This window comes from Rhinatrema bivittatum, chromosome 6 (genome assembly GCF_901001135.1).
Source record: "Rhinatrema bivittatum chromosome 6, aRhiBiv1.1, whole genome shotgun sequence".
Taxonomy (NCBI): domain Eukaryota; kingdom Metazoa; phylum Chordata; class Amphibia; order Gymnophiona; family Rhinatrematidae; genus Rhinatrema; species Rhinatrema bivittatum.
This window is the reverse complement of record NC_042620.1, coordinates 106,106,704-106,126,765: the sequence shown is the minus strand read 5'-3', so window position 1 is coordinate 106,126,765 and position 20,062 is coordinate 106,106,704. Positions and strand designations below refer to the sequence as shown.

General features: G+C 45.9%; 1 protein-coding gene across 1 annotated transcript in view; it reads right to left on the bottom strand.

Annotated features, from left to right (window-relative positions):
- LOC115093639 (collagen alpha-1(XXVIII) chain-like) overlaps nucleotides 1-20,062 on the bottom strand; it is a 271,500-nt gene that overhangs the window by 198,526 nt on the left and 52,912 nt on the right. Inside the window, exons 4-5 of the mRNA XM_029605681.1 lie at nucleotides 18,585-18,745; nucleotides 17,517-18,085 (exon numbers count right to left, since the gene is read on the bottom strand). Of these exons, the coding sequence (XP_029461541.1) occupies nucleotides 17,517-18,085; nucleotides 18,585-18,738 (723 nt within the window). The 5' untranslated portion in view covers nucleotides 18,739-18,745. The remainder of the gene's footprint in view (nucleotides 1-17,516; nucleotides 18,086-18,584; nucleotides 18,746-20,062) is intronic.

The window sequence follows — 20,062 nt, the reverse complement described above, 5'->3', positions numbered from 1 at the left end:
GCCCGTCCCTTCCGAACGGCGCTCGCCTATCTGTTAGGACCGGCTGACCCATGTTGAACTGCTGTTCACATGGAACCCTTCTCCACTTCGGCCTTGAAGAAGAAAGCTCAGTCTGTTTAAAATAAGAAAATTAACGGATCCACTCTGAAGGTCAATGCTCAGTCTGTTTAAAATAGCAATATCAACAGACCCACTCTGAAGGTCAATGCTCAGTCTGTTTAAAATAACAAAATTAACGGACCCACTCAAGTACAGGCAGGAACAGCAACGGAGTTAAAACACTTGTGGGAACACAAGGCCTGGAGGAACAGGCACATCATTGGTGGACAGAGGTCAATCCCGGCTAGGGACACAAGGCCTGGAGGTACAGGCAGGAACAGCAACGGAGTTAAACACTTGTGGGAACACTAGGGCTGCACAGTAGATGCCGGTCAGACACAGCGATTCATGTCAAGAACATGTGCTGCAGTGCTTACTGCTTACATTATCTTGAGCATAGGAGGCAATTGGAACTGCTGCAAGGCTCCTTTCAATAGCTTTTATTCATTTTGCCATTCACAAGGAAAATCGGGAAAGCCAAGCACTGGCAGGTTTACTTTCAAAAACACTAGCATTTCCATCAAGACCGGTGAAAGCCTTGAGCGGTGAGGGCTCATGATATCCCCTGTCATTGAAAAAACACGTTCACTGGGCACACTTGTTGGTGGACATGACAGATATCCTTCAGCCACTTTGGCTAGGTGTGGCCAGACAGTGGACTTGTGTGCCCAATATGCCAGCGGATCTGTCTGCGTATTCTCTATCGGCTCTGAGAGATACCGTTTCACTGACAGCTCTGCTGCTGTCTCCTCCTGTGCTTGGGAGGGCTGAGAGTCACTCAATCCAGTTACTTTCTCTCTCGCCTGTTGCACTACTGATGTATCTTTATGGCCAACATGCCTTGGGCGTTCTGACGTTGAGGTGGAGGCACTAGTAATAGTATCTGTCACTGACACAGTCCTTCTCCTGCCAGGGCTAGCAGCAGCACAACTCTGTGACGTGCCTGCTGTTTGCACCTGTGCTTCAAGCCTAATCTGTCTCCGCCTATGGTGCTCCTGTTCACGGACCTGTGCTAACAACAGCTCCTTCACAAATGACAGACAATTGGTCTGTAGGGCGATTTTACCTTTCACACGGGGATCACAGACAGAGGCGAGCATGTATGTGCTGTCCTCTGTTAAAGGCCTTAATCTGTCTTTCACCTGCTGCTGCAAAACGTCCACACACTGCAGCACCTCAGCAGTCATTCCCTCTTGCCGTTTAATGCCTTCCAAATGGTCATCCAGGAATTTCACTATAGGGATGATGTCAGCCAAGGTGGAACTTCTGGAACTCAGCTCCTCCGTGACGTCCTTGAAGGGCTGCAGGATTTTTACCAGCTGACTCATGACTAACCAATCGTGATGCCCTAGGGGATTCTGTACACCTATGTCTATTGTACCAGAAAGTTCATGAAGGGGTGTCTGCAGCTCCAATAACCTCTCCAGCATCATAAAGGTGGAATTCCACCGGGTGGGAACGTCTTGAATGAGACGCTTCTGGGGCATATCCAAAGCAGTCTGATTTTCTCGGAGAACCTGCCCCGCCCTGACACTTCTGTGGAAGTGTGCTGCTATGTTCCTGCACTTCTGTATTAACCTACGCAGGTATTCAGTCTCCTTGTCCTTGGACTCCAAGCCCAAACCTGACTTCACTACCAGATGCAGAGTGTGTGCAAAACATCGGATGTTCTTAAACCGCCCATCGCTTATTGCCTTAACCATGTTTGCACCGTTGTCTGTGACAAAAAAGCCTGCCCGCGTTTTACTGTCTCGCTGGTGTACTTTCCAGCTCGCCAGCATCTTTCTGATGCATGCTAGAATATTGCCAGCGGTATGGGCATGGTCCGTCAGGTGGGTGTTCAGTAAAGCCCACCTCCACCCTGATGCTTGTTCAGTAATAGAGCTGCTGGCTGCCCCTGCCTCTGCCATGTCCCACCAGTGTGCTGTCAGAGAGAGGTAAGAGTGTGCAGCATTCATGGCGGTCCAGATATCGCAGGTGAAATGCACTCTTCCGTCTGCCTTACCTAGCAGTGCTTGCACGCGACTGACACAGTGCTTGTACAGGCTGGGGATGACCTTTCTACTAAATGTGGTTCTGGAGGGGACTTTGTAATTTGGAAGTACGACCTTCAAGAAACGTTTGAAACCCACATTCTCAACTAACTGCAGGGGCTGGTCATCAAGGGCAATCATTTCCCCAATGCTCCTGGTTACTACTTTTGCGGCTGCCTGCCTCCTACCCCGGGATAGCGTTACCGCACTCCACCCCATTTCCTCCATGGTGCATTGTCGCTTCTCCCACATGTCAGTGGGTTTCTGGCCTGCCGCCTGACTGCTAGAAGGGTATGAGGGCGTGGGCTGACTCTGCTGCTTTCCTACCACTGCACCCTGGTTGGAAGGGGAAGGGGTCCCCTGACGGAAAATGCTACCATCCCCAGATGGCAGTAATCTTGTTGGGTGTTGCCTCTTAACATGATACTCCATGCCAAAATTTGACAGATGTCCCAGTTGCTTGCCTCTGCTAATATCCCTGGCACAGTAATTACACCGAGCATAACGCGGGTCTTCTGTCACTTTAAAATGTGCCCAGATCGCAGATTTCTTTTGTGATCCTCCTCTCTTTCCCGCCCTGGGGGTGGATGGTGGCACTGGAGTTGAGGTACTACTGGGTGTGGGTGGTGCACCCACTGCACCCGGCGAAGCAATGCCAGCGGGGGCAACAGTCACCCTCTGTCTCCCTTCTGACAGCTCTTCCTCCTCCTCGATATCAGTGGAATGTCTCCCCTGCCGCAGATTTCTGGAGGTGGAGGCTAAAACAGGACTAACTGACAATTCTACCGAAGATTGCTCAGGTATAACATCTTCCGTTTCTGATGAGAATCCCATCCAAGAAGATTCTTCTTCTGAATCAGAAGCTAACAGTGCCAGCGCTACCTTGTCACCGCAAAGTTTTGCAGGACACTTCTGTCCCCTGGATGCTCTTGGGTGTGTAACTTTTGTCTGGCTAGACTCTGCCTCCTCTTCACTCTCCTCCAAAACTACAGTGCCAGAAACAGGTGCTGGCGATTGCAAAGTTTCATGGTCTGATTTCTTTTTTTTTGCCATGGAACTGCCATCCCCTACAAAGACGTTTGATTGCGACAGTTGCCTTTTTACCTGTACTGGTGGTGTTGCGCTGGTGTCTTTTGCGGTGCCTCCGCTGCCATTCCCACTAAGTCGCTTGCATCTCCCTTTCCCTGACATTATGGATTTAATGTCAATGAGTACTAGTGGTAACACTGCCCACTGTCCCACAATAATAATGTTCGGTCAGTTTAAAATAACTAAATTAACAGACCCACTCAAGAAGAATGCTCAGTCTGTTTAAAATAACAAAATGAACGGACCAAGTCAAGGACAATGCGGTTAAGTCTGTTTAAAAATAGCAGATTGAACAGACTCGCTGAAGGCCAATCTTCACTCTGTTTATGCCCACTGCCTGCCTGGCAATGCACGGAATGTGTCTGTCTGTGTGTGTGCAGTGAGTGCACAGAGAACAAGCTTCCTTTTCAGTAGATATGAGGCAGGGTACTCCCAGCCCTGGAACTGCTGCCCACCCAGCACTGAACCACTCAAGGACAATGCGGTTAAGTCTGTTTAAAAATAGCAAATGTAACAGACTCGCTGAAGGGCAATGTTCACTCTGTTTACAATGCCCACTGCCTCACTGTCTGCCTGGCAATGCACGGAATGTGTCTGTCTGTGTGCACTGCAGTGCACATAGAACTAAAGTAGATATGAGGCAGGGTACTCCCAGCCCTGGAACTGCTGCCCAGTGCCCACCCAGCACTGAACCACTCAAGGAGAATGCTTTTAAGTCTGTTTAAAAATAGCAAATGTAACAGACTCGCTGAAGGGCAATGTTCACTCTGTTTACAATGCCCACTGCCTCACTGCCTGCCTGGCAATGCACGGAATGTGTCTGTCTGTGTGCACTGCAGTGCACATAGAACTAAAGTAGATATGAGGCAGGGTACTCCCAGCACTGGAACTGCTGCCCACCCAGCACTGAACCACTGAAGGAGAATGTGTTCACTCTGTTTACAATGCCCACTGCCTCACTGCCTGCCTGGCAATGCACGGAATGTGTCTGTGTGTGTGCAGTGAGTGCACAGAGAACAAGCTTCCTTTTCAGTAGATATGAGGCAGGGTACTCCCAGCCCTGGAACTGCTGCCCAGTGCCCACCCAGCACTGAACCACTCAAGGAGAATGCTTTTAAGTCTGTTTAAAAATAGCAAATGTAACAGACTCGCTGAAGGGCAATGTTCACTCTGTTTACAATGCCCACTGCCTCACTGCCTGCCTGGCAATGCACGGAATGTGTCTGTCTGTGTGCACTGCAGTGCACATAGAACTAAAGTAGATATGAGGCAGGGTACTCCCAGCACTGGAACTGCTGCCCACCCAGCACTGAACCACTGAAGGAGAATGTGTTCACTCTGTTTACAATGCCCACTGCCTCACTGCCTGCCTGGCAATGCACGGAATGTGTCTGTGTGTGTGCAGTGAGTGCACAGAGAACAAGCTTCCTTTTCAGTAGATATGAGGCAGGGTACTCCCAGCCCTGGAACTGCTGCCCACCCAGCACTGAACCACTCAAGGAGAATGCTTTTAAGTCTGTTTAAAAATAGCAAATGTAACAGACTCGCTGAAGGGCAATGTTCACTCTGTTTACAATGCCCACTGCCTCACTGTCTGCCTGGCAATGCACGGAATGTGTCTGTCTGTGTGCACTGCAGTGCACATAGAACTAAAGTAGATATGAGGCAGGGTACTCCCAGCCCTGGAACTGCTGCCCAGTGCCCACCCAGCACTGAACCACTCAAGGAGAATGCTTTTAAGTCTGTTTAAAAATAGCAAATGTAACAGACTCGCTGAAGGGCAATGTTCACTCTGTTTACAATGCCCACTGCCTCACTGTCTGCCTGGCAATGCACGGAATGTGTCTGTCTGTGTGCACTGCAGTGCACATAGAACTAAAGTATATATGAGGCAGGGTATTCCCAGCCCTGGAACTGCTGCCCAGTGCCCACCCAGCACTGAACCACTCAAGGAGAATGCTTTTAAGTCTGTTTAAAAATAGCAAATGTAACAGACTCGCTGAAGGGCAATGTTCACTCTGTTTACAATGCCCACTGCCTCACTGTCTGCCTGGCAATGCACGGAATGTGTCTGTCTGTGTGCACTGCAGTGCACATAGAACTAAAGTAGATATGAGGCAGAGTACTCCCAGCCCTGGAAATGCTGCCCAGTGCCCACCCAGCACTGAACCACTCAAGGAGAATGCTTTTAAGTCTGTTTAAAAATAGCAAATGTAACAGACTCGCTGAAGGGCAATGTTCACTCTGTTTACAATGCCCACTGCCTCACTGTCTGCCTGGCAATGCACGGAATGTGTCTGTCTGTGTGCACTGCAGTGCACATAGAACTAAAGTAGATATGAGGCAGAGTACTCCCAGCCCTGGAACTGCTGCCCAGCCAGCACTGAACCACTCAAGGAGAATGCTTTTAAGTCTGTTTAAAAATAGCAAATATGAGGCAGAGTACTGCCAGCCCTGCCTGGCACTGCCCAGGATAAAATGTACAGACTCACTCAATAAGAATGTTCTTTTTTTTTTTTCCCTAACAAAGAATCTGTTCTGTGTTGTCTATCAAATCTGGTTCTGTTCTGTGTTGTCTATCAAATCGGGTTCTGCTATCTTCTCTGCCTCAGCCTGCCTAAGCCCACCCAGCACGATCCCAATCCACCTCCCCACTGAATCGCTGAAAATGTCCGTCAGTCCTCGTGCTGCTGCTGCTTTTATAGTGCTGCTGGCTCGTCAGGAAATCCTCAGAGAAGCACGGAATGACAGCGCGATTCGCTGCATTCAGTGCTTCTCTGAAAAGGTGAACGCAGATTCGCTGCGTTCCGGTATCCATGCCGACCTGTCCCACCCTTTCCTGTGAGTCACTGAGACTCACAGGACAGGGTCAGACAGGTTGGCATGGTTACCGCAGGGGCGCCGCCATTTTCAGGTAATCCGGGGCTCCGAGCTCGAGTCGCAGGTAATGGCGGCGAGAAAGCGCGCGCATGGCGATTCGCCGTATCCGACATATCTATGTTCATTTATGTCGGAAATCTGCTCGTATACGCCCCATCTTTTTTTTAAGTTAAAAAAAAAATTTGAGTTGCGTTTTCCATATGCGGTCAATCCGAATGCACATCCCTAATTTTTGAATAGAACTAGGAAGGAGGAGTAGACTAGTGGTTAGAGCAGTAGGCTGAGAACCAGGGAAGCCAGGATTCCCTATTGCTGCTCCTCCTTGTGATTTGGGCAAGTCACTTTACCCTCCATTGCCTCTGGGACAAACTTAGGGTTTGGTTTGCCAAGGCTTTTCTCCCATTCTGTCAGGCCAAAGCAATACCATGCGCTCAGGCTACTGCACAGGTTAACCTGCGTTTGGATGCATGTCCACAACCCCTGTTGCAATAAGGAGATCAGCATGACCAAAATGCATGTCGAAACTAGCATGTAGCTAATAGCACTCATCACATGTAAATGCCATGTTGATGAGTGCTGTTAGCTAGTACCCCTGATGTAAAAAATAACCATGTGCCCGACACACATTTTAACCCTCAAAAAATAATGCCAGGCCCAGAGCTGGCATTGTCTCGAAGAGCCCCAAAAGTTTGACAGAAAGGCAGATAATACTGCTTTTCTGAGGTTCCTCTGACCTAATATCGGCGTGATATTAAGTCGGAGAATCACAAAAAGCAGCAACATGGAAAAAAAAGTCTTGATGGTGATCAGGTTTGGAAAACAGATGCTCAATTTATGAGCGTCCATTTTCTTAACCCATGACTGTTCACGGGTTAGGAAAATGGACGCTTGTAAAATTGAGGGTCTGTTTTCCTCACCTATACACAGCCACTTCTCCTGGGCACCCGATGCTGAGAAGGCGCTAGGGACGCACAATTTCCCCTAGCGCCTCCTTTTTAAGGCAGCAGCTAATTAGCATACTGCATCGTGCACCCGGGAGAAATGGATGGGCACGCATTAGGACAGCAGGTTCTGAATCATGAGCGCTTGCTTTTCGCACAGCCATATTGCATCGGCCTGTATATCTTTGGGAAAAATGCTTAGTAAATGAGGCCCTTAGAGACATAAATTGTAAGACTTCTGGGGATAGGGAAATTTACTACCTGAATGTAATCAGCTTTGAAGTGCTGAAAGAAATACAAGATACTAAGTAAAATACAAGAAAACTAAAAAATCTAGGGAAAAAATGGGTTCTTCCTAACTATGGGGAATGTCACTAATACTGAATTGCTTTTGAGCACTATGGAACTGTTGCGACCGTCGCTGCTCGACACCCTCACTCTGCCTGCTTTACCTCTGTGGCGACTCCCTCTGAGTCTGATGGACGGCTGACTGCCAAGGCGTCTCCATGCCGTCTCCCTCCGGCGTCCCCAGACCGGCTCGACATTGCATGGCGGACGACTTAGGGCGTGCGCTCTGATTGAAGTACCAGCTAGGGCACGAACCTCAGGGGTGTCCCCCTGAGATGACGTCATCCGCTTCCAATATTTAAAGGTCTCTAATTCACTATCTAACTGAGTTAGCAAGGGGATAGCTTTGGCTTTACTCCCAAGCTACTCTGCCTCCTCGGACTTACCAGAAGTACCTGCTCCTCGGGGGCCTCGCTCTTTTCTTTACTTTCAGATTACAGATAGGAACCGGTACTCAAGGGCCCATGTTCCTGGACATTCTGAAGATTCTCTACTGCCTGGAAGCTATTGCTGCTACAAACTATTGTGAGTTACCATCGCTCTCTCAGAGCTTTCCCTGGAAATGGGTACTCGCTCCTCGAGGGCCTAAACCTTTCCAGCACCTGAGCTTCCTTGAGACCTTATATGAGTTTTGTCATCTAGTTCTGTTCATGAACCTTGTCTAACTAATAGCAGATTTATTACAGATTGCTAACTCCTTAGCAAGACGATATCTGAGATATTACAGATTGCTAACTCCTATCTGATTGCTCCTCCTATCAGATAGCGGTTTCATAACAGGAACAGGCCAGCAGATTCTATAAGAAGCACATCTGGCATTCTTCCTTTGGAAGCCTCTCAACAAAATTCCTAAAGATTAGAGTACCCTAGAAGAACTTATTAAAATTTATTCTAGTGCAATACCTGAACCAAATGTATTCAATATTTTCAATGGGAAAGCCATCAGAGTTAAACTTGAGCTATTTTTGCACAGAAGTAAAACTTTGATAAATGCTCTTAGATATTTTTTTACACAGACTAAAGTATTTCTTATTATAATGCTTTCTTTTATTTGTTTTCTGCTTTGTTTTTACTGGGGGTGTGCATTCATTTGCAACGTATTGGCAATCCACAACATATATGCCATATTCGTTGTATTCATGGGGGTCGCGAAACATATGGCGAACTCCTACGAATACAACGTATCTCTAACGAATAAACCCCCACCCTCCTGACCCTCCCAAGACTTGCCAAAAGTCCCTGATGGTCCAGCAGGGGTCCTGGAGTGATCTCCTGCACTCGGGCTGTCAGTTGCCAGTATTCAAAATGGCGCCGATAGCCTTTGCCCTTACTATGTCATAGGGGCTACCGGTGCCATTGGTCGGCTTCTGTCACATGGTAAGAGCAATGGATGGCCGGTGCCATCTTGTGCCCCTACCATGTGACAGGGGCCAACCAATGGCACCGGTAGCCCCTGTGACATAGTAAGGGCAAAGGCTATCGGCGCCATTTTGAATACTGGCAGCTGATGGCCCGAGTGCAGGAGATTGCTCCAGGACCCCTGCTGGACCACCAGGGGCTTTTGGCAAGTCTTGGGGGGTTCAAGAGGGTGGGGGGTTGTAGTTAATTAAATTTAAAGGGTTGGGATGGGGATGTTTTTGGGAAACGAATACATGTGTAACTAATGAACAGATTGGGGTCCCCCGAGAACGGATGCAACGGATTTGGGTCCCGACAAATACGAATACCGAATGGGACGAATCCGTCCCTGCTGCAATCCCTAGTTTTTACTACTGCTATTATTATATTGTGTTGTGTGTCACACTGATAGTGTGTATTGTATTAGAGAAAGCAAAGAAGTGTCACCATTTATCAGTTGTTCAAATCCTTAGTTACTTTTATATCTTAGTTGCTCCAGGAGCAATTTTACTTATTCTTAAAACTACAACTGTTGAATAATTGAACTTAAATCTTACAGTTGCAGACATGCCCTGGTTTTTACCACTTAAGGCAATAAAGAACACCTGTGTCACTGGAAGCTTTTGTGCATCCATGTAAACATGAGCTTTAGGCAAGACTAGACAACCAGTTTAAAGCTAGATTCACTGTTGCTATTGTAGCTATAGAATGTCAATCAATACATGAAATTACTCTCACAAGCTGTATTTTTATCTGCTCCCGATTATCGTTGTACAGATTACTTTATTCTTTAGACAGTTATCTGTTTGTTTGTTTTATGGACCAAGCCATAACTTAGCTAGAACAGTTTCCCCTATCCAAGTTCATGTACCACCTCCGGGTGAATTCTTTCTCTGTTTCAATGTTTCAATGTAAACCGATGTGATTTGTATGTCATACAGGAACACCGGTATATAAAAATTAAAAACAAATAAATAAATAAATTTAAATTTATAAGAAATGTAAAGACTAAATCCAGCCAACCATCCGACAGATGTACTGTCCATTAATTCATTAAAATCAATAGCTGAACTGGCAATACCTCATATCACCAAGCTAGTGAATTTATCACTAGCAGAAGGTGACATTCCATGTTCCCTGAAATGTGCATCAATTAACCCAATTTTGAAAGGAAATAACTATAACAGTAAGGCATTAAACAATTATAGCCCAATGTTGAGATTACTACCTGATAATCTCCTTTTCCTTAGTGTAGACAGATGGACTCAGAACAAATGGGATAGTATCCGCGTGCTAGCAGTTGGAGACGGATCTGACGTCAGCACGGGGGTATATATATCCCCACAGGAAGCGTAGCAACTCAGTAATCTTCCTTGCAAAAGCTGTTATGGAAATGTGTACTGACGCTCAGTGAAAAGTGAAAACAGGATTCCCCTGACCGATTGATAGTAGCTGGAGACTGCCAGCATTCCCAACCGGAAGGCGTTGACACCTGGTAGAGTGTACGCTCTTATGGAAACAGATGACGTGGCTCACCTGGAATCGGTGAAACCCATGTATGCAGGCAGCAGGGCGGGTTGCTGAGTCCATCTGTCTACACTAAGGAAAAGGAGATTATCAGGTAGTAATCTCAACATTTCCTGGCGTGTAGCCAGATGGACTCAGAACAAATGGGATGTACAAAAGCTTTACTCCCAGCCTGGGCGGGAGGCTGCTTGAGGCCCATGTAGTACCGCCCTTGCAAATGCTGAGTCCTCCCTGGCCTGGACATCCAGACGGTAGAACCTGGAGAAGGTATGGAGGGAGGACCACGTCGCCGCTTTACAGATTTCCGCAGGCGATAGCATCCTGGATTCTGCCCAAGACGCCGCTTGTGCTCTAGTAGAATGAGCCTTGACCGGTAGAGGCGGAGACTTCCCAGCCTCTACGTAAGCTGCGTTGATAACTTCTATAATCCAGCAGGCGATGGTGGGCCGCGAGGCCGCTTCACCTTGCTTCTTCCCGCTGTGCAGGACGAACAGATGGTCCGTCTTTCGTAGGTCTTGTGTCACTTCCAAACATCTGGGCAACAATCTGCCAATGTCGAGATGGCGCAATAAACGCCCTTCTTCAGATTTCTGCAAACCCGCCGTGGTGGGCAAGGATATGGTTTGGGTAAGATGAAACTGTGAAACCACTTTAGGTAGAAAGGAGGGAACTGTACGAAGATGGATAGCCTCAGGAGTGATTCTGAGAAAGGGATCATGGCAGGACAAAGGTTGTAGCTCTGAGATGCGGCGGGCTGCACATACAGCCAGAAAGAACACCATCTTCAAGGTTAGAGAACGAAGAGACAGGCCCCGAAGGGGTCTGAAGGTGGATCCCGCGAGGAAATCCAAAACAAGGTTGAGGTTCCACAAAGGCACAGGCCACTTCAGTGGCGGACGAATATGCATGACTCCCTGCAGGAAGCGAGAAACATCCGGGTGCTTGGCGATGGTCTTGCCATCACTCCTGGGACCATAGCAAGACAGCGCAGCCACCTGAACCATGATGGAGCTGAGGGAGAGACCCTTCTGAAGTCCATCCTGCAGGAAATCCAACACAATAGGGATTGTGGTTGCATGTGGATTGGTGCCGTGAGTGTCGCACCATGCTTCAAATACTCTCCAGATTCGGATGTATGTGAGGGATGTGGAAAACTTGCGAGCTCGGAGGAGAGTATCAATCACGGGCTCCGAGTAACCCCTCTTCTTTAATCTAGCCCTCTCAAGGGCCATACCATAAGAGAGAATTGAGCTGGATCCTCATGAAGAATGGGACCTTGACGTAGAAGGTCCCGGAGAGGAGGCAGGGGAAGGGGCTCCCCTGCCAGTAGTCTTCTCATGTCCGCGTACCAGGGTCTACTTGGCCAGTCTGGCGCCACTAGAAGAACTAGACCACGGTGTCTCTGAATCTTGCGGATGACAGCGCCTAGCAGAGGCCACGGAGGAAAGGTGTACAGTAGAGTCCCTGGAGGCCATGGCTGAACCAGGGCATCGATTCCGTGTGAGAACGGGTCGCGCTTGCGGCTGAAGTATCTGGGTACTGGAGCGTTGGACTTGTCCGCCAGTAAATCCATGACCGGAATTCCCCAATGATCCACAATCATCTGGAAGGCCGTGGGTGAGAGCTGCCACTCTCCCGGATTTAGGCTTTCTCTGCTGAGGAAGTCTGCCGTGATATTGTCCTTCCCGGCAATGTGGACGGCGGAGATATCCTGAAGATTCACCTCTGCCCAAGTCATCAGAGGGGCGATCTCCCGAGATACCTGTCGGCTTCTGGTTCCGCCCTGACGGGTGATGTATGCCACCGTGGTGGCGTTGTCAGACATCACTCTGACTGCTCTGTTCTTCAGTCTGTGAGCAAATCGAAGGCATGCCAATCGGACTGCCTGGGCCTCTAGACGGTTGAGGTTCCATGCTAACTCTTCTCTGTTCCACCGCCTTTGTGCGGTGAGTTCTTCACAGTGTGCTCCCCAGCTGCTCAGGCTGGCATCTGTGGTGAGCAAGATCCACATGGGAGAGGACATCTTCGACCCCCGGCTCATGTGGTTGGACTGCAACTACCACCGTAGCTGGGTCCACACTCTGGCTGGTAGAGGTAGGTGCGTGGAATAGTTCCGTAGACGGGGGCTCCAGCGAGAGAGCAGGGCGTGTTGTAGAGGTCTCATATGGGCCCTCGCCCAAGGCACCACTTCCAGGGTGGATGCCATGAGACCAAGAACCTGCAGATAATCCCAGGCTGTGGGCCGACTGGCTCCCATCAAATACTGGATATGCTGCTGAAGTTTCAACTTCCTCTTGGTTGTGAGACTGACTGTGTCTGCCCGGGTGTCGAACTGTACTCCCAGGTATTCCAGTGACTGGGAAGGCTGTAGGCAGCTCTTGCTGAGGTTGATTACCCAGCCCAGGCTTTCCAGAAGGGCTATCACTCTGTCGGTGGTCCGAAGGCTCTCCTCTCGTGATTTCGCCCTGATCAGCCAGTCGTCTAGGTAGGGATGGACCAGAATTCCTTCCCGCCTGAGTGCCGCCGCTACCACTACTACCACCTTGTCTTGGAAAGCACGCTCAACTAGCGTGCAGGCACTCCAAACTGCTTTGGAGACGGAAATTACTGAGTTGCTACGCTTCCTGTGGGGATATAAATACCCCCGTGCTGATGTCAGATCCGTCTCCAACTGCTAGCACGTGGATACTATCCCATTTGTTCTGAGTCCATCTGGCTACACGCCAGGAAATATCAGCTTTACTCACCATTGCCAAAATAATAAAGTAATTCACTCGCAATTAACCAATCACCTTAACACAAATAATATACTATTCCCATCACAATTTGGCTTCCGGAAAAATTATAGCATGGAAACCTTATTAGCCTTAACTGATACAGTACTTCGAGGCTTTGATGCAAGACAATCATATATATTATTATTACTAGATCTATCTGTAGCCTTTAACACTTTGGATCATAATATTATGATCCAAAGACTGTCAGAAATTGGCCTAACTGGAAAATTCTTAAAATGGTTTAAGTCTTTTCTATCTAACCGAACATATCAAGTAAGAATGGGAGGTGCTTCTTCTAATCCAGTAAATATAAATATAGAAGTGACCCCAAGAATTATCTTTCCGTAATACAGCAATTGTTGAAACATATGAAGTCGGTTCTTAATAAACAAAAGACAGAAATTATGTTATTAAATCAAAAGGTTCCCATTAAAACTCCTACATACTTTCTGTTAGACTCCACTAAAATAGATTTAACGGAACAGGCACATAACCTTGGAATTGTTATAGATAGCAACCTTTCCTTGAAGAAACATATTTCAAGTAAAATAAGAAATGGATATAATAAGCTAAATGTTCTCAAAAGACTAAAGCCTTTATTGAAATATAATGATTTTAGGACTGTTTTACTGAATTTGATTGCTGTAACTCCCTATTATTGGGATTACCAGCAGGTACAACCAGAGCATTTCAGTTGCTGCAAAATGCCTCTATAAGAGGCCTGCCAGGAAATAACAAATATGATCATATTACACCAATCTTGAAATTGCTACACTGGCTACCAGTTAAATTCACGGTCTACTACAAAATGTTATCTCCTGTGTTTATCTCATACTTTCTTAAATTCAGATACAGTCTTTGTCTCCACTACCTTCACTGGGAGGTCATTCCATGCATCCACTACCCTCTCTGCAAAGAAATATTTCATAAGATTACTCCTGAGTTGTTAGGGCCTCCAGCCGCGGCCTCCCGCACCTGGTGCATTATTGGTCACCACCTCCTACCAGCGCGGTGCGGCATCCACCAGCTCCAGGTTACCTGCTGCAGCGGCCAGCCACTCTCGTGGTGCTTCCTCGGGCTTTCCATTCCCAGCGCGTTGGCAGGCCCATTCACCTAGGCATCTCTGATGTGCTGCCGTCCCTGACGCGGGCCCCGCATCCTCTGAGACTCCCTAGGCCCGCGTGCGCATTCCTGTAAAAGATTTAAAGGGATCATGGCAGGAAATTGCCGCGGCTCCTCCTCTCTGCTCTGCCCAGCTTTTTCCTATTTAAGGCAAGGTCTGGCTCTCAGACCTTGCCTTGACTTCTGCGCTGGCTCCTGGTTCTGGTTCCTCTACGGAGGATCGCTCCTTCTTCTGGCTTTGGTGGCATCTGGTCTCCAGAGACCTATTCCTGGACCTGATCCCTGAGTCTGTTCCTGCCTCCAGAGTCCTGTTCCTGCCCTTTGCTCCCTCTTTCTGTTCCAGCCCCATCCTTGGTCTCCTTCGGACGGACTTCCTGGCTTCGACCTTGGACTGGCTATCGGCATCTCTCTGGCTTCTGGCTCTGGACTGGATATCAGCGACTCTCCGGCTTTTGACTCCAGGCTGGCTATTGGCGACCCTTGGGCTTTTGATCTTGGTCTGATCCTGGAAGATTCCGCTGACACTTCCACTCTCTTCACAGGGGCCCACCTAAGACCAGCTGGCCCCTGAACCCAAGGGCTCAACCTGCGGGGAATGGGGTTGGTATTGGTGAAGTTCCAGCCAGCCCTCTGCATCAACCCAGCCTCGCCTTCCAATGGTGGGGACCTGCAGAGGTTCGCCCTCACAGGTAGCGCCAACTCCACCTCAGGCAAGGGGTCCACCAGCCTCATTGCAACATGAGTCTATCACCTTTCACCCTCATCCTATAACCTCTCATTCTAGAGCCTTCTTTCCATTGAAAGAAGTTCACCTCCTGTGCATGGAAACCTTTGAGATATTTAAATGTCTCTATCATATCTCCTTGTCTTGCCTTTCTTCTAGGGTTTTTGTGTTTAGATCTTTAAATCTGTCCCCATATGCTTTAGAAAGAAGATCACTGACCATTTTAGTAGCCACCTTCTGGACCAACTTTAGCTGGTTTATTTCCTTTTGAAAGTGCGGTCTCCAGAATTGTACACAGTATTCCAAATGAGGTCTTACCTGAGACCTAAGTAGGGGTAAATTTCCCTCCTTTTTTCTGCTGACCATTCCTCTCCCAATGCAGCCAAACATCTTTTTGGCTTTTGCCATCGCTCTTCCACCTGTTTGGCCACCTTAAGATATCAAACAAAATTACCCCAGATCTTGTTCTTCTTTTGTGCTTAGAAATTTCACCCCCAATACTGTCTCTCTCCCTTGGGTTTTTGTGACCTACTGTGGTAATTTTCAAAGGAAAGTTTCAAAGGTACTAAAAAGAATCAAACCACTCCTTCTCTTTTAAGATTTCAGGACGGTCCTTCAAGCAATAATCTTTTTGAAGATAGACTATTGTAATTCTATCTTACTAGGTCTCCCTGCCTCCTCCACCAAACCTCTCCAGATGCTCCAAAACGCGGCAGCCAGAATACTGACTAACACCAGGAGAAGAGACCACATCACTCCCATTCTCAAAAACTTACACTGGCTGCCAATCCATTTCAGAATTATTTATAGATCCATCACCATTATCTATAAAGCCATTCATCATCATGCTCCACTTAACCTACAAATCCCGCTCAGACAACTCACCTCCTCCAGACCCATTAGAGTAGCTTACAGAGGATCACTACATGTACCACAAACCAAATCCACACATTATCAATCATTTAGAGAACGGACCTTCTCTACATTGGGACCTTCGATATGGAACTCCATTCCCCCTGATCTAAGACAGGAACCATTTATTTTTATTTATTTTTAACTTTTATATACCGAAGTTCCTATATGAGATACAGATCACCCCAGTTTACAAGAAACTTCAACTTCGCTCTAAGGCAGTACATGAAACAAGTGAATACAAGAACTGTTACAGCTGGAACATAAAAACAAGTGAATGCAAGAGCTGGTAAAAGGAACTTAAACTGAACAGTCTAAGATATGAAACGGTCAAGGGGACCAGGACAGGGAACTTGATGGGAGAGTTTATACAATCGAAAAAAAAAAAAGGGTATCATATAATGGTGAAAAGGTTACGTACATTGGATTATAGTATGCGCAACTACACTGGGTGAGTATTCATGGGGAACTGAATAGGACTGTTATTAAACCAAGGCCAAAAGTAAGAGAGAGTACATTGCGGACAGGATAAGGCTGATATTAAACCCAAGCCTTCTAACATTCAGAAAAAGGCTTAAGACTTGGTTGTTTAAACAAGCCTTTCCAGACCCTAACTGATTCTCAGCATCAACTATAGAAAGACATTTCAGAATACTGTAAATAATTATACCTCTGTCTGTTAAGTTACTATAGCTTTGTTTCATCTCCTCCCAGTTGAGCAGCCTTGTTTTAATTGTAACTGCATTGATTCTCTTCACTTGTTCAAGGTTCTAAGTTATTACACCCCCTGTTATTTGTAAACCAGCATGATGTGATTGTATCATGAATGCCGGTATAGAAAACCCCTAAATAAATAAATAAATAAATAAATAAATACATAAATAAATAAATGAAATGTAACACATTATCATAGCAATTTTGAAAAGCCCAATTACCCACATTAAATGTACTTAACATGCCTTCATTCATGTTACATGTACATTTACATTTTCCTTTGAAAACTACCTCCTAAATGCATAACTGCATTTTTTTAGCATTCAGTTTTAGCTGCTAGACCCTAGATCATTCCTCAAGTTTTGGTAGATCCCTTCTCATATTTTCCACACCTTCCAGGCTGTTTACCCTGTTGCAGATTTTGATATCATCAGCAAAAAGACAAATATTTTCTGAAAATATTGTTCACAAAAATGTTGAAATGAACAGTGCAAAGACTGATCCCTGAGGCACACCACTGGTAATGCATCCCTCCTCAGCATGAACCCTATTTACCATTATCCTTTGTTGTCTCCCACTCAACCAATTTCTAACCCAGTCAGTCACTCTAGGGTCCATATCAAGGGTGCTCAATTTATTTATACGTCACCTATGTAGAACTGTGGCAAAAGTCTTACTGAAATCCAAGTATACTATAATCTAGCGCTCTCCCTTGATCCAATTATTTGGTCACCTAATCAAAGGAATTGATCAGATTAGTTTGACAAGACCTATCTCTGATAAAAGCCATGACACCTTGGATATTACATAAATAACCAGATTTCTATTACATTCTTCAACAGAAACAACTACCCTGGTACTATGTGATAAACCAAGAAGCTATAATTGCAGTATGTCATTAGCTTTGTATTTTGATTATTGATTAATTTTAAAGGAATTTTCTATTACATACCACTTCCTTGAGAATTTTCTCCACAATTCCTTTCGCCTGGAGGTTGAACACAAACCTTGTTGCTGGGACACTGGCCAAGAGACGAAGTTTTGCTGCATTTGCTGCCTCTTCTGCCACCACTGACATCCCCACGGTGAAGAACTTAATGCCATGGTTCTTGGCATTAGCAGTAGCTGCAAAAATGTCTGGATTTCTTGGGTGGTCCACTCCATCGGTTAAAAGGAGAGCCACTTTCACACTATTATGCGTGCCTTCATTCATGTACAGTTGTGTGAGGTTGGTTATCGCATAGGTTGTGTAAGTACCATGGCCGATGTAGTTTATGGGAGCAATGTGGGATTTAAAATTCTCAGGACCCTTCCAATCTCTGAAAGTTTGTTCTATGAAAACGGTGCTGCTGTACTGGAGTAAGGCCATCCTCCAGCTGAGGTTGCGTCCTGATGCAAGTTGCATTCCTTTTAGTCTGTCTACTACTTCCAGTACAAATTTTTTTTCTTGATCGTGATTGTAGTCCTTAGCACTTTCTGAACTGTCCAGTAAAAAAGCCATCTCCAGAATACAGTCTTCATCTATAGAACAAATTAACAGACATATCTGTTTGATTGCATGTACATTGAGCAGTAGGTTAATCATTGTCATAAACAATCAGTGTAGAAACAACATTTTTAAAAAAATCTGTTTTTCTGTGGGAAAAACCTATACTAGAAACTTCAAAATGTATTTTCCTTTTGATCTTTAGAGCTTCAAACAATTGAAATCTGTCCTACTAAGGGTTGTGGTGCCCTGAGCCTTCATTTTCAGTCTCCTTCCAGTTTTATTCCCTCACCCTTTATCCTTCTATAGCTTAGTCATTACAGCAATAGGGCTCTATCAGAATAAACAGACCACAGATCTCTTCAGAACCTAGCATGCACGTACCCTGAATCCCACACAGAATTGCAACTGTTGTGTTTTGGTTGCGATTCTGTCCTTCCAGAAACTGTAAATGCTACCTCCACAGCATCCACAGTCCCTGTTGGCCTATAAGCGGAAGATGGGTCCATTATATTCTAGAATGTTGATAATTACCTTGATCACTGAGATTGGGATATTTTTCCACAGCATTTGATAAAAATTTGGTTTTTTGTCTTCTGACACCAAGTCTTCTATCTTCACTGAGACTCTGTGTAAAATAGGTCTGGCATTCTGATAATAACAGGAACCACCACATCCAAGAGAACATGCTTGTCCTAAAATAAATCAAATTAAGTGGTTATAAGGCATTCTGCAACATGATGGATGTGATCAAACCAAGTTTATTTTAGTCATGATAATCATGTAACCTTGTTATTCAGTACAAATATATCAGTCTTCATTTAGTATCCTAATACACTACATATGCATTATATACAATAGACAAGGATTATCTGCTTGTAATTTTATATTCTGTAAATTTTTGTGTGTATTTGCAAGTGACTTTTCATATTATGTGTCTATCATGCCAGTGTTACAACTGCTGTGTTCTTCTGTCTTGTTTGTGTGTTTCATTTGGTCCAACTTTTCCTAAATATATGCTCCCTCCTTTCATCTATTTTGTACTTCAATATATGTGAACTGTGGTGATGTTTTCTTTCTGTGCTTTGAGTGTGGTCATCTATTGCTTGCAGAGGAAAGGCATGTACTGTTTCTGTGCTTCCTGAGCAGTGTTGCTTCTCTTTATCTTTCTTGGTCACATTGTGTGTCTTCCCTCTTCAGTGTATCCTGTCTTTCCAGACATGCAGTAGCCCAGCAAAAGGCTAGTGTCCTGCAGACCAGGCATGACACCAATGGATGCATTCTTGCATTCCCTGGAGTTTACTTTAGAGGTGAAGAGATGCACCCTGACTGGAGGTGCAGTTGTATGTACTATCTTCATTCCTGCTTTGCACCTGCTGCTTCCAGTGTTTTATGTGAAGCACTCTGAATGACTGTCTTTTTTTCCTGTCTTTTAGCCTTGCCTGGACATGCGCCTGCTATGCTTCAGGGATCAACATGAGGAAAAGAAGGAGGCTTCCTGAGATGTGGAAGGACGCTCGCCTCCAGAAGCCTGGCACCCTCCTTCATACCTACCCCTTAGGAAAGGAGAAAAACGACAAATTTGTAGTTTTTCTCTATAAATAAAGTGTCTTTTGGGTTGATATTTGGTGTTCTTTGTATTTTTTTAAATTAAGTTTAATGGCGTGTGTGTGTATGAATGATGGATGTGTTTCAGTGCAGGAATGTGTGCGCATGTACACAGGGTGAGTACTGATCGGATAATTTTCACAAATATTTCTGCATACAAATTCAGGTATATGCAAAATATATATGACAATAAACTGGGAGTTGTATGGGGAAAAGTATTGCTTGTAACGCAATTGTACGCATGCTTTTTTCCATACTCATGGAAGGCATTTTAGGGGGCTGTAGGCACATAGGATTCTGAATATTCTGCTCTGTGCTTTTTGACTTAGAAATGTAGATATTGCAAAAGCTGCCTAAGTTATAAAACTTTATTTGGCAGGGCTGCTAGACTAATTATGGCCAAG